Raw genomic sequence first — 15,048 nt, 5'->3', positions numbered from 1 at the left:
TGAAAATTGCTGGATTTGATTTCGCAGAAGGAATGGAGGAATAAGATGAGTATTTATAGGAGGTAGCATAAATTTGAACGACAACAGATTTGAAAACATTTTTAAAATAATAATTGTTTAGGAAAAATGCAAATTACGGATGAAGTTGAAGCTTATCCATAATCCCATTAAACGGGGGAATTTTAGAAAAAAAGTAAATAAATAAATAAAGGAAATTTCCAGGTTGGATGGAAATCGTTGAACAAATTAGACTGCTTGGTTGGTGTTTGACTGTTTTTAGTTCAATTTCATTTCGGATTTTGTAGCCCCCACCATTCACGTCTCGCCACCTGTCACCCTTGCATTTTTTTAATTTTTAATTTTATTGACAGTTTATTCCCTCAAATATGCCTCCCTCCACAAGAAGTCCTTAGTTGACCATATCCTCCTAGATTTTAATTTTCAAATGTGTCTCTTTGTAGGCGGCCGCTCCTTTTTATTTCGTTCTCCAACTCCTTATCCCTTAATAAATGGAATCATAATTAAATCGCTTTCAAAATATTTCTAGTTTTTTTTTTTTTTTTTTTTTTTTTTTTTTTAAGGAAACCCCAAAAATAATATTAAAATATTTATAATCTTCTATTTTTCTTTTTAAATACCTATTTTAATTCAGGAAATAATTTTGGTTTATTGTATACCTAATGAAATTTTAGTATTTGAATGGGAAAATAACAATAGATGGTCTTGCTTTGGGTAAGTGAATTAATGTGCTATGATATGTATATTGGATATATAGTAATATACAATTATTAAAATAATTATTTTCCAAATATTAAGATAGTAATTGTAAGGGGGAAAAGGAAGTCCAGTGTTTATTAACATAAAATTAAAAGAAAATTTCACTTTTATTATTAAATTATAATTGCTTTCAAATTCAATTTTTATACATTTCTACGCTTCCATATATAAATAAAACACTGTGTATTTTTTATAGGATAATTTTAAAGTACTTTGGAGAAAACGGGAAAGAAATAAGAAGAGCATCCAAAGCAGCAACGTATATTAAAAAAAAAAATATTTTTTTCCTTTCAATTTTATCTATTTCAAATAAAAAATTGTTTCGATAGATAATGATATACAAATTAATTGTATCTTTACGGCTTATAATAAAATTAAAATTATTTGACGTAGATTAGAATGTCTCGGGTTTTGGAATTCTATATTGACAAGTTGGTGAGACCTTTTTCCCAATTTGCCCGAATACCTAATGCACATTCCAATAGCAATCTTTTTTTTTTTTTTTTTAATTGTCTTTTCAAAACATAAATCAAAGGCGTCCATTTTGAAATATATATGGATATGCATTATCATCAAAAGTCCTTGACTTTAATATTTTATAAATAATAAAAATTCAATTTTTTTATTTTTTATTTTTATATATACTAAAAAAAGTATTAATTTATTAAAAAAAATAAAATTTCCTTAAAACAAGAGTACATGTCTAGTTCTAAAAATGTTTTTTAAAAAATAAAAATACAGTTTCCATCACCCGCGTTTACCGCGGTTCCAATTATAAAAAATAACGCCACGTGTTAAGAAATTACTGGATAATAATACTGACTAGGATACGAGCCACTTTTTTAATTGGTGTCCGACTCGGATTGAGGATGGGCTCGTGTGTTCTTACCGGCCAACTAACTAATCACATTCGGATTTCAGAAATCATGCTGGTTAGGTTTCCGACACGTGGCATGGAGATCACGTGCTCCGTCCATATATAATGAAGTCCAGCTGTCGGGTCACACGCGGAAACATCAGACTTCAGCGGCGGTGCCTAACGGGTCACCCCGATCATTCCACGTGGCTGTACAGTTGGATGTTGAAATGATGTGTTGGCTTACACGTCTTGTAAAGGAACCAATCAAAATTAATATTAAACGAAAGCAGGCCTTCCTTGGCGGCTACTATTAATTATAAGCTTAATTTCTTTAATAGACTTTAAACCTCACCCACTTATCTCATGAATCATCCTTAATCAATATCAATTGTCTAATCACGGAGAATTAACGCCGTACACTTTTTTTAATTAATATTTGTTTTATTTTTTAATATGAAATACGTGTCAAATAATACAAGCAATTTAGATAAAATAAAATCAAATTTAAACCTATAATAAATTAAAAAATAATAATAATAAAATTTAGTCTAATTTAATCAAAATTGTCACCCAGCTGCGAGAACTAAGCTTGGCTTGGTTAATAGTGCCTGTCCCCTTGTCCTAGAGACTCGTTGACCTATGAATTATTTAGAGTGGGTCGGTAGCTCGGGCAGACGAGGACCAAGAAGTGCATTGACACGCCCCACTCTTCTCCTCCTTTTATGTAATTATGAACTCCTTCCCGATTCCAACGCAACTTATCCTCTTGGAGCTATCGTAACAAACTGTGTGGATATACCAGCCGCTTGTTCTAGAGCTTCCAATTCGAATCAAAGCATATAGATCCGTGAGTGGATATGTATTAACTCGTTGGCACAACAATTTTTTCTCAAACTATTTATTTATCTAATCCAAAATCCTAAACTAAAAAGGTATATCAAAATTAATTAGCCACGATGTAACTTTAAAAATAATATTTATTAAACGACTTTTTACGATAAAATTCAAACAAAATAAATTTATACAAATTAAAATTAAGTTTTTTTGTTTTTTTTTTTAAATATTTTTTATTAGAAAAAAAAAACAAAAAAAACATTAAGGGGATGTAGAACATGCGGCGTGTAGTTTTGTTGACTTATAGGCTGGCGCCGAAATTAGGCGACAAAGAAGAACACGTTGCGCCCGAAAATAAGACATTAAATTAAATCATTTAACTTTAATTTAAAAATGTTATCCTTTTATTTCATATTCCATTTTTTAAAATAATTTACCCATTATATAAATTTTAATATAGGTTTAATTAGGATAGTGAATTAAATATATATATATATATATATAATTAAAGATATGGGTACGAAATGAATTTGTAGAGTTATTATCACTATATTTCAATAAAAGTTACATTATGCGCCTCTGATGAGTATAAGGTGCAACAAAATTGAAATGAATAGAAAGTATTCATTGCACTTGGTAAGCAATCCACCCCGAGTGCAAATTGTTAGGGCGTTAGGTTACCAAAAAGCCAAAAGATGTTATAATGAAAATTGTTACTTCGTATTCATATTATAAAGCATTTCAAATTAATATTGGTAAGGGCATGAGTAATGAGCTGTAATTAAAATAGTAGGGACCACAATCAAATGTCTAGCATTATATAATTAAGTATCGAGGTCAAGATCGTCGTTTATATCTTGATAATAATTATGTTTCCTAAGTATTATATAATTACCCGTAATACCCTTCAAAATTTTATAAAGTTATTTTTAGTTTCACGATAAAAATTCTCATGAAATTTTAAAATTAGTATTAACACTCGTAACTGTTATAAATAAAGTTAAAATTTATTCTTATCGTTAATATATAAATGGAAATGAACTATTTATTTACATTTTAGAGGTCATTTAAAAAGACCTCTAAAAAAAAATTAAATGTATCAATTTCACTTTTGAAATAAAATATTAACGATTTTTATTCGAAATTATAATTTTGAACTTTTTTTAAGGAAAAAAATGCAAGGTTTTTGGTATTGTTTTAATATTAATTTAACCATAAAAATAATGTATCACAGCTTTCGTCACTGTTTAATTGGGCTTCGGGTAAACAAATCTTATGCCAAGGCCCAAATAAACGGCCCAATTCAATAAAGTACAAGTCCGATTGACCCATAGGTTATGTACATATATAAAGGATATATTATTGGATAATTTATAATTAATTAATTTGTTATTTTGAAATTAATATTATGTACTTTTTTTATATTTAAATTTGATTTGTATTTAGTGGGTCAATAAATATTGTAGGAGGAACAACAGAACATGAAATTATGAAGATGGCGATAATAGTTTCTTCTGCAACACTCAGTTGCTTTTTGTCTTCCCCAGTACGAACGGCGGCGTTTTGCTCGCCGGTCTGCCTTTGCTGGCGGCCTGCAGCGATTAATGTTGGTGGTGATACTTATGTTTGGCAGGTGGTGCCTTCAAATACGACTGGGAATTGCATCTAATAATGGCCTTTGCAATCATACTCTTTAAAGCTAGACATATTACACACGGAGGATATCGGAGATTGGTGCGAAACCCGCTTCAAATGGGCTCTTTAAAGCTACTGTTTATTGAATGTGCCACCGATACTACACTACGTAAGTACATGAAAAGAGCTCGCTTTCGACTTTCTACTTCGACGTTTTTTTGTGCAGAACCGGCGGGGCGTTCAACCTAGCCACTAGTGTGCTGTGATGTGTGGCTTTTGTTTCTTTGGGTTCGGTGTTGGTTATTCTACAAGCCAAACGTTTGGGCTGCATGGGCTTGATCAATCTCCTTGACAATGTCTTAGGTTGTTCATAGATTCGCTATGATTGTGTGCCACTTACTCTCGCTCTTGAATAAGTCAGCTAACGAAAATTCAAGTCGTCTTTAGTACCGATGATATGTTCAAATTTCTAGCTCTCTTCCTTATTTTAAAAAATTCCTTTAGAAATTAAATTCCTTATTTTAAAAAACTCATTTAGAAATTAAATTTTAGATGGTAACTTTTAAGCTAAAAATAAATAAAAACTTTAATTAATTATATTTATTTTTTTCCCTCTCAAGGGATGCATAGGCAAGGGGACAAAACAAATCCAATTAATAATTAAATAATGTATGCAATCATTAGTCCCATTAAATATATAAAATTATTAGATCGTAATCTAAGAAGTTAATGCTACCGAATCATACAAAATTCAAACAAAAGCTTCCAGTTGCTAAATTGAGAAATAGAAGTGGAATCGGAAGTGCAAGAAACATAGGTGAGATCGAAAGTCTGAGAAACATAGGTGGGTCTAGGTGGGTCCACCTATGTTCCTCATACTTTCAATTTCACACTTTTCTTGCCCTTTAACTTCTATTTCTCATTCTTAACATGGTATCAGAGCTTCTCTATATATAATTTTTGCATTTTTTTTAATTTTAATTTAATTTTCTTAACGTTTAAGATTCAAATCTGATATGCTATTATCAAACTATTTCGTAATAATATATCTCATGATTTTTATAACATTTAAAATTATATATGGTATTTAGGTTTTATTATTTTTTTTTTTTTTCAAAATTAGGCTTTTAGGCTAATTATGAAAAAATAGAGGGACTAAATAGACAATTAAATTGAGAAAAGGGAGTGAATAGCAAAGATGCCAATTCCAAATCATTGAAAAGGGTTGGATTCTATGAACAAACTTTTTGACCGTCAAAAGAGAGTTAGTTCACCAAATTCCTAAGGAATTAGGTGTTTTTGTCACGTCTTAATCAAACCCCTTCATTATATTTATAATATGGACCACCAAATTCGGAGTACAAATCAAGCTTCACTTTAGATTATAAACGAAAAATCATACCATAAATTCAAAGAATCAAACGTTCGATCAAACAAAATATTTTACAGCCAAAGAAGTGTATAGTATGTGTAACAGTATCAACTCACTGTTTATTTCAGATTTTTTCTCAGGGTTTTTTAAAAACGTTTTCTAGAGAGATGCCTCCATACCCTTTTAAAAAAATTGCTTCATTCCCTTCTGGACGTGGGTTCTCTTCTTAGTAGACACGTTTTCAGTATCAACTCACTGTTTATTTCAGACTTTCCTCAAAGTTTTTTAAAAACGTATTCTAGGGAGATGTCTCCATACCCTTTTAAAAAAAATGCTTCATTGCCTTCTCGACGTGGGTTCTCTTCCTAGTAGACACGTTTTAAAAACTTCGTGAGGAAGTCTAACGATAGGCATGAACCGTAGGAGAGACATTCCACATGGATTTAGGGTATGGAGAGAAAAGAAGGCATGAGGGAGCAAAATTCATGTCTCCTCTTTTGGAGGATTCAGTTCATTACACATCGCCATCTCCTTCAACTTTGTTTCTTTGCTACCACCAAAAAGCATCAAATAAATGAACACCAAATTTCACTCATCCTATTGGGGTTTTCCCTCAAACCTTTTCTCCCCCCTTTTGGGCTACCATTTGAATCATCAATAATTTCACATGATTCAGATCTGTGACCCTTTTTCTGGCAACTTAATTATGCCTTTCACTCCCTTTAAAACACACACCTCTTGACTCCAAGTTTCAGACAGACAAACCCAACAAAAACAGAGCACACACACACAGAAAGCTAGCAGATATCAGTAGAAACCCCAAAGATCCGAGGCACCTTCTCCTTCTTCTTCGTCGGAATGCCGCAAAATTAAGGCACACCCGGCGCTTCTGAAGCTATAAATTCACGGCGGCGTCTTCCTTCATTCTCGTTTGAAACAGGGAGCTACCTCTGTTTTAAAGTTCATCACGAAAACAGAGGACGCCATTGATTTCTCTTCATTTTCCTCTTTGGGTCCCCGAAAGTTTCTTTCTTTTTAGATTATTATCCTTCAAGGAAATGGATCAAACTGTGAATGAACAAAACGAGAGGGATCATCAAGAAGAGAAGCCAAATCAAGCTCCATTGAGCTTCAAAAGCCTCCTCTGGCATGGAGGCTCTGTTTATGATGCTTGGTTCAGCTGCGCATCAAATCAGGTCCTAAAACCTCAAATCTCACAAAACCCACAAAATCCCATTGTTTATAATGCTCTGTTTATGATAATAAAGTTATCTCCTTTTTGTTTTGGTGTTCTTAAAGGTTGCTCAAGTTCTGTTAACGCTGCCATACTCCTTTTCTCAACTGGGTATGCTCTCAGGCATCATATTTCAAGTATTTTACGGCATCATTGGAAGCTGGACAGCCTATTTGATTAGCATTCTTTACGTTGAGTATCGAACTCGTAAGGAAAAAGAGAATGTCAGCTTCAAAAACCATGTCATTCAGGTTAGATTAAAAACAGGACAACCCACCGCCATTTTCACAATCTCGAAGCTCTGTTTTTTAGCTTCTTTGAACATGTTCGTTTGTTCAGTGGTTTGAAGTGCTGGATGGGCTATTGGGGCCATACTGGAAGGCTGCTGGATTGGCTTTCAACTGCACTTTTCTCCTCTTTGGATCCGTGATTCAGCTAATAGCTTGTGCAAGGTTCATCACTTCTCCTCTGTTCTCCAAATGGATGGTGAAATTAGTACTGAAATGTGTTCATGATGGCAGCAATATATATTACATAAATGACAAGCTAGACAAGAGGACATGGACGTATATATTTGGAGCATGCTGCGCCACGACGGTGTTCATACCATCGTTTCATAACTATAGAATTTGGTCTTTTCTTGGGCTTGGAATGACCACTTACACGGCTTGGTACTTGACCATTGCAGCTGTTCTTCATGGCCAGGTCTCGCTGTTCATCGAATCATTTCAATTTCTAGTCAAATGTTCCTTTCTTTTTGGTGAGTTTTTGTTCTGCAACTTTGAAGGTTGAAGGGGTCCAACACTCGGGGCCAACCAAAATGGTGCTCTATTTCACTGGGGCAACCAATATACTGTACACCTTTGGTGGCCATGCCGTCACTGTGTGAGTCTCTTCTTTCTTTTTGGAACTTACCATTTGAATGAATTAAATTCTTCTTTCTTTTTGGAACTTATTAAATGATAAAAGTCTCACCTCTGTTAATTTAGAGAATGATCATGGGTTTATAAACTAAAAATACTCTCTATTGGTACGAGTCATTTTGGGAAAGCCCAAACCAAACCATGAGAATTTATGCTCAAAATGGACAATATCATACCATTGTGGAGAGTCGTGTTCGTCTAAACTGATATCCCAAAGTTGGGTCTTTTCTTTCTTTTTGTTGCCTACAAAATGGATTAGGCTAAGTTATTGATGAGCTTTATCCTTCTCTAATATTTAATGTTTAAATTGTTTTTTAGTTTTAATACTTAAATAATTAAATTAATAAAAATATTCTCTATATATTTGTTTTAAAAAATTGAATTTTTTTAAAGGGTTTCAAAAAATTTTATAAATATTCTTAAATTTTTAATTCTTTTAAATTTATTTACTGTCGATTTAAAAAATACTCATCAAAATAACATTAAAAAATTTGAATATAGTTTATGAGGTGTTAATAGATGATTTTAATGTTAAAAAAAAATTGAATGTCTTTTTATAATGTTATTTTTAAAATTTTATGTATATTTTTAAAAAAAAATAATATAAAGTTGATTTTTTATTATTATTAATTTATCAAATTAAAAAAAGGAAAAAAATGAAGAAATTTTTTGGCGCGGCAGGGAAATAATGGACGCTATGTGGAAGCCTCGAAAGTTCAAATTTATTTATTTGATCGCCACTCTATACGTCAGCACATTGACAATCCCGTCCGCCACCGCCGTCTACTGGGCTTTCGGCGACCAACTCCTTACTCACTCCAACGCTTTCTCTCTTCTTCCCACCAACGGATGGCGCACCACAGCGATCATTCTCATGCTCATTCACCAGGTCTACTCCATAAATCCCTAAATTCATTGCAATTTCCATGTTTTTTAACTTCCTTATTGCAGCATTTCATCGAACAGTTAGTGTGCAGTTCTGAACATTTGGGTTTGTTTGCATCCCGTTGTTTTTCGTGTGGTCGAGAGTGATAGGAACATGCATTGATAGTCCTTACCCTTTATTGCGAACTTTGATTTTTCTCACTGTTTTTGTGCTTATGCATTTGACCGAACGGTTGATGTGCAGTTCATAACATTTGGGTTTGCTTGTACGCCGTTGTATTTCGTGTGGGAGAAAGTGATTGGAATGCACGAAACAAAGAGCATGTGTCTGAGGGCGCTTGCCCGATTACCGGTTGTGATACCCATTTGGTTTTTGGCTATTATTTTCCCTTTTTTTGGACCCATCAACTCTGCGGTAGGGGCGCTTCTGGTTAGCTTCACCGTCTACATCATCCCATCTTTAGCCCATATGCTCACTTTCAGATCTGCCTCTGCCCGACAGGTAAATGCCTTTGCCTTTGCCTTTGATCTTTCCATTTCATTTCTTCAATCATATTTTACCTAATACGCGCTTATCCAACTGGCATTGTCGATTTCTCGTCCTGAATTGAGTATTGAATTCATTCAATCCAATCTGCCCTTACTTCCTGATCATATCATTGCTGGGTCATGGCTAGATTTGGTCTAATTTTTCTACTAATTTGGCATTCTAAGCTGCTAGCTGAATCATTGAAAATTTTAATGCAAACTTGGTTCAGAGTTCAGAACATTCCTTATTTAGTCTTGAGCTGTTTATATCTGTTTGTTACCCGTGATTCTTCCTTGGGATTTTCATAATTATATAACTTCCAATGCTTGTCCTTTGAATAGATGAAAACATCTATATGATATGAATCAGTCAATAAGATTGGCTATGCTGGAAACTTTATGTTAAGAATCTGACCGTCCTACCAGGTCTCAATATAGTGACACCAAGTACAGGTGATAACAGTGAGGGTTCCCTAAAGAGTTGGTCCTTTCAATTCTTATCATTTTGTGGATATGGTTCCAGCTGTATGATTTAAGTTGGAAATGAGTTCCAACAGATAGCCATTTTAGCCCCACTGATTATTATAATGACTAGCATTTGAAATTTCATGGAACATTTTATTATGGGAGTGGGTAGCATTTCCTTTTCATTCAGTTATCTGCTTTCGTCACAATTCTCCATGCTAGCCACATCTTCAACTAAGTTGGGCCAATCAAAGACACCCTTCCCTGTAGTGTGTTGTACCCTATTCACAATCCAAATATTGTGCCCTTTTTTCTTTGTACGGACGAAAGGATAGAACCAATGGTTGGCTAATTGAGCGATTTTTTAGGCTTTTTTGATTACTGGACGTGTCAAATCAAAGTATCTTGCTGTTGATGCTACTCTTGCCAACTAGTTTGCATCCTTTTTATCCTAATTGCTGTTGTAGTTAGGAGTGCAAAACTGAACTGAAAAACTGAAAAATAGTTGGTCAATTTAGTAGTTTGTATAATATGTTTAGTCGTTTTAAATCGATTTTGTTGGTTTCGGCCACTTTGAGATGATTATTGCTGTAGGTTTGGTTTTGATAAAAACAGGTTTCAATGTTGTTTTTGTTGTTATTTCTTTTTGAAACAATGTTCGTTTGCCATCGGCTCGAGCTGGCCTGTGCTTAGACTCTCACTTGTGGATTAATGCATATGATTTTGTCACTTGATAAGCCAACGGTCTTGTTCATTAAAATTTAGTGATGAATGCAGTTCTAGAATTCTAATGAGCTGAACCCAGAAGTTACAATAATGAAAACTCCTGTATATTTAGATGAATGAAGATGATTATGACATTACATATTGTGTTTGCAAGTATGACATGTCAAGAAAGTGTATGTTTCGGGTGCAGAATGCTGCAGAGAAACTTCCAATCTTCCTCCCTAGCTGGGCAGGCATGTATGTGGTGAACAGCTTTATAGTGGTGTGGGTCCTGGTCATTGGGTTTGGATTTGGAGGGTGGGCCAGCATGGCCAACTTCATCAAGCAAGTTGACACCTTTGGGCTTTTTGCAAAGTGCTACCAGTGTCCACCCCAGGGCTCAACAACAGCCCATCATTGAATTTTCTCTCTCAAGTCTCAATTATATAAGTATACAAAGGCATACACAGAGAGCATCAAGGTTCCCCTCATCCACCCTTCTGATATGCATATTAATCTCATCCAAATCTTGTCTGCTCATTTTCTTTATATATCTCTATGCGATGCGATGTTCGTTTTATTTATCTTTAGGAGAAACTGGATGGATCCCATTCTTAGATGGCTATGTATCATTTTCTCCCACTTTTCTACTCTTTTGTGATGTACTTGGAGGGACTTAATTCAAATTGCTATATCTGAAAGTATTAGAAGGATGTTTCTGCATTAGGAACAGAAATGAAACTGCAATGCTTTGTTCCCTTGCCTGAGTTAATTGGTTTCAAGATGAAGATCTTCATCCATTTAGCCAAGCCCTGCCCTTTTTTTAACCTTTTCTTTTTGAGTTGGCAATGGTTTCTATCTAATTAGAAATCAAGTTATGAGCGTGAGCTCTCGTGGTTTTGATTATAAACCCACGATCATTTCAATGGAGAGAGTATTTTTTGATTATAAATCCATGATCATTCCCTAAATTAGTCGATGTGGGACTCAACACCTCCCCTCGAACAAAGTACGCCTCCCCTTAATCGAGGCTCGACTCCTTTTTCTTTTGGAGTCCTTTGTTCGACATTTGAGAATTTACCAATCTATTGGCACGACTAAGTTTTAGGGCATGACTCTGATACCATGTTAGATGAACATGACTCTCTACAATGGTAACATGACTCTCTACAATGGTAACATGACTCTCTACAATGGTAACATGATTCTCTACAATGGTATGGTATTGTTCACTTTGAACATAACCTCTCATGGTTTTGCTTTAGGATTTCCTCAAAAGGTCTCCTTCCAACGGAGAGAGTATTATTTTATTATAAACCCATGATCATTCCCTAAATTAGGTGTAGGACTTTAATCATCCAACACAGTTGACCAAAGGGCTATAGATTTATAATGTAAGCTAGGTTTGTCCTTTTAAGAAATGAGTCATATCAGCCATTTTAGCATGCAATCAAGCACAAACATTGCATAATGTTGGTGTCTAGTGTCATGGTTATATTTGTCTTAGGCATGTTGTCTATGATCGCCAAAAAAGTAAGATTGTGACACCTGATTTCTGATGCTGCTAATAAGAATCCTTTCAACTATTTCGTTCTTACCATTTCGAATCCTTTCAACTATTTCGTTCTTATCATTTCAAATATTCAGTCGTTTCATTAACTAACTTAAAAATTAAAGCAAAAACATGTAACTTTTTTTACTTTATGGGGGTAATTAATGAATTTATCAAGTCAATTTCAGCAAATACAAACAATTTCAAAACGATAATAAAAAATAAAATCGAAAGAAAATATAAGAATTCAAACTTTAACGCTTATCAGAACTAAGAAAAAAAAAAAATATAAATATATACATAAATAGAAATAAATGAGAAGAAAAAGAAACACTCGATTATTGCGCCAAAATCGTTCGTCTTCTTCCTGCATGCTCTTTCGTCTTCGTACCAGAAACCGCAAAATTTTCGACTGACATTCCTCTTTCTCTCTTATTTCTGAACAAAATCTCTCCCCAATATCTCTTCATATTGATTCCCACTCCATCCAATTCTGCTCATCGAGATATGCTCCTTTTTCAAGCTTTCGATTCTCAGGTTTCTTCTAAACCCAATTTCCTCTTCCCTCATTCTTTTATGTACGTTTACAGCGGATTGTAGCGTTGTTGAGTGGGGTGTAGTGATTCTTACTTCCTCCTTCATTAAGTTTCTCGGTTACCCTAGCACCGGAAGTTTTTCTCAGTTGGAGCTTGTTCGACGTTTCTTTGTTGGGCTTCATAAATGGCTCCCAGGGAGCGAATTAAAAAGGTTCTGTTTCGTTTTTTTAACCTTGTTTGTCGTTGCGAAGAGATTTCTGCATTTCTTTTGAATACTAATACAAATTTTCTAATTATATCCTGTTTGGCTCTCTCTATTTTGAATTTCAGCGGGGTAACTTACGAATTGATGCTGCGCTGGATGCTATGAATCCTTTCGGATTTCATCCGAAGTTGGTTCGTGACACGGTCAAGGAGCTCCTCAGTGTGTGTTTTTCTAATTTCATCTCTGTTCTACATGATTCATGTTTTTGTTTCGTTTTTGTGTGTGTTTCTTCTGTGGGTCTCTCTGTTTTCCTGTCTTAAAGTTAAGAAAGTAAGCGGATAAAATGGTCTGATGGCCACTGCCCTGAATACTTGAAAGTATGTATTTGTTTTTAGATTCCCCCATTTCAAGGTCAATTATCTGAATGCAAGTGCTTAGAAATAGGGACTCAAGAAGCTGCTGCATTGCTAAAACGTTTTGGCTTTCTTCCAATCATCGCTATACTTTGTTCTATAATCTCATACAGTGTTTGGAGAATTTGGTTTAGGTGTATGGAGGAGACGAAGGATGGGTATTCATTGAAGAAGGCTCTTATACTCTCTTGATTGATACCCTTCTCGAGAAACGGAAAGATGGTGCAATAGAGAAGGTTAGTTTCCAACTATTTTTGTTGAATTTGATTCTTGATGTAAGCACGTTCTTCGCCTTTGTATAATGGTTTATGAATGTTTAACAATTCCAACGGAGAACCATTGATGTATGTTGCATACAAATAAGAATTGAAATGTTTAGCTCCAAAAGAAACTCCGGATCAAAAATTTCAAACTAGTTCTTATTCCCAGATTGGTGATTATGGGGTGTGCTATTTTGCTAGTCATTGTCAAATTGTTTGCAATGAGTACAACATTTGCTCGTGCATATATCGTTTTTGTTTAACTCGTACCGGGTTTACTTTTCTTATGTTGAAATAGTGTTAACTAATTATCAGAAAAATGCACACATTTTATTCTTTCAACTGTTTTATCTCTTCAGCATTGCCCCATATTTTAATGCTCATTGTTTGAAGGTTCATGAAGAGGATGGAAAAATTGCAGATCTTCAGGAGACCTCTGAAGCGGGCTGTTCCTCGAATGTTGTTAATGAAGCTTCCACATCTAATCCTGGGGCTGAGATTACCGTGAAACCGACTGAGGGTGTAATCTCATCGTACGTGGACAATGAACCTTTCAGGATCACAGCCACAGTACCTGCAAATGATTCAGGTAACTAGTTTGACATTTCAAACCAAACTTATGGATTTTCGCCGTTCTATAACTACCATTTTATCGGTTACTTTAATCGTAATTTCATGAGGTTATATTCGTAAAGGCCTTAAACTTGTAACCTTGTTTTAGATACATTCTCTTCTAGGCCGAACTAACACCTAACCAGCTAAACATTTAGATTATTACAAATGTGCAAAATAAACGGATTTAGGAGGTCAAGAAAGTCTATGCTCTAATGGATAACAGTAGCAGCTTTTTAAAGGCAATAATTGATTTCAATTGGTTACTTGGGAAAGAAACTATGAGTTGATCTTGTGTGTGATTTCACTGCCATTGTTGATTTATCATGGTGAAGGACCCTGAAGAATATTATTATGTGTGATGAATCTGCAGATGAAAGATACTGGAAGGAGGAGGATATAGGTTCTGGTGTTGCTGATAACCATTTTATAAGGAGTTCTATGAACCAGTCTTTACTGGCGGCACATACCCCGAAAATAAGGAGGCGAAAACCTTATCACGGGTGGATCTCCTCCAGTGGCGACGACAGGGAAGACTTGGTGCACTTGACACCAGCTCAATTGCCTGAGGAGTTTGCCAGGTTACTCATTCCTCATGCTCAAAGAAAAAGAAAGAATCGTTGGGATGTGAAGCCTTCAGAATCATGAGCTGCTTGTGATTAGTATAAACAGTATAAACAGTAAAACTAGAGTTTTAACTGTTGTTTGTATGTAGAACTAGGCTGTAAATAAATTGTGTAGTTTACTTCAGCTCTGTGATACTCTGTTTTTCTCTTTCTTTTCAGGAAACAATCCCATTTGCTTGCGGTGTAAGGAAAAGAAATTTCACCCTCTCTTGTTTGCTTGGGTAACTTTCGAATAAACGGTTAGGAATCACGACTTATAGTGGACTTTGTTCTGAAGGCTTTGGGTAACTTTGGAACACATATTTGGGTAACTTTGGAACACATATTTTGTTCGAGAGCTCTATAAGCCTCAAGGGAGGCTTATAGTGTACTTTCTTCGAGGGGAGGATTGTTGAGGATTATTGGGAGTGAGTCTCACATTTCCTAATTTAGGGAATGATGGTGTGTTTATAAGTGAGGAATACTGGGGGAAGCCCAAACGAAAGCCATGAGAGCTTATGCTGACAATATCATACCATTGTGGAGACTCGTTTCCTAACAGAAACTCCAAAGCTGAGGGTATTAGAACAATTTGGATTAATTTTTTGTTTTGGATTTTTATTTCTATTTAAAAAATATTTGAATTCC

General features: G+C 34.7%; 2 protein-coding genes across 4 annotated transcripts; both read left to right on the top strand.

Moving 5' to 3' along the window:
• Positions 1-6,055: 6,055 nt before the first annotated feature.
• Positions 6,056-10,975, top strand: LOC111793550 (auxin transporter-like protein 1). Of its 2 annotated transcripts, none has more exons than XM_087124456.1 (8): positions 6,056-6,673; positions 6,777-6,962; positions 7,051-7,163; positions 7,233-7,416; positions 7,499-7,596; positions 8,316-8,523; positions 8,764-9,021; positions 10,393-10,975. In XM_087124456.1, the coding sequence occupies exons 1-8, from the start codon at positions 6,536-6,538 to the stop codon at positions 10,636-10,638; spliced, it is 1,431 nt and encodes a 476-aa protein (XP_086980582.1). In that variant the 5' UTR covers positions 6,056-6,535; the 3' UTR covers positions 10,639-10,975. The 2 variants fall into 2 exon arrangements, with proteins under 2 accessions (XP_086980582.1, XP_086980586.1); XM_087124460.1 differs by having other exon boundaries at positions 6,060-6,673; positions 10,429-10,975.
• A 1,119-nt stretch (positions 10,976-12,094) lies between these two features.
• Positions 12,095-15,004, top strand: LOC111793562 (Nucleolar histone methyltransferase-related protein). 2 transcript variants are annotated; one of them, XM_087124463.1, is made up of 6 exons: positions 12,095-12,312; positions 12,421-12,516; positions 12,636-12,731; positions 13,058-13,159; positions 13,577-13,772; positions 14,169-14,545. In XM_087124463.1, the coding sequence occupies exons 2-6, from the start codon at positions 12,490-12,492 to the stop codon at positions 14,441-14,443; spliced, it is 696 nt and encodes a 231-aa protein (XP_086980589.1). In that variant the 5' UTR covers positions 12,095-12,312; positions 12,421-12,489; the 3' UTR covers positions 14,444-14,545. The 2 variants fall into 2 exon arrangements, with proteins under 2 accessions (XP_086980589.1, XP_023522527.2); XM_023666759.2 differs by lacking the exon at positions 12,095-12,312 and adding an exon at positions 14,581-15,004 and having other exon boundaries at positions 12,319-12,516; positions 14,169-14,376.
• Positions 15,005-15,048: the final 44 nt, after the last annotated feature.

The sequence above is a fragment of the Cucurbita pepo genome, chromosome 1, assembly GCF_057944985.1.
Source record: "Cucurbita pepo subsp. pepo isolate OVF chromosome 1, ASM5794498v1, whole genome shotgun sequence".
NCBI lineage: Eukaryota > Viridiplantae > Streptophyta > Magnoliopsida > Cucurbitales > Cucurbitaceae > Cucurbita > Cucurbita pepo.
Note: the sequence above shows the minus strand (reverse complement) of the source record. Positions and strands in the feature narration are given on the sequence as shown.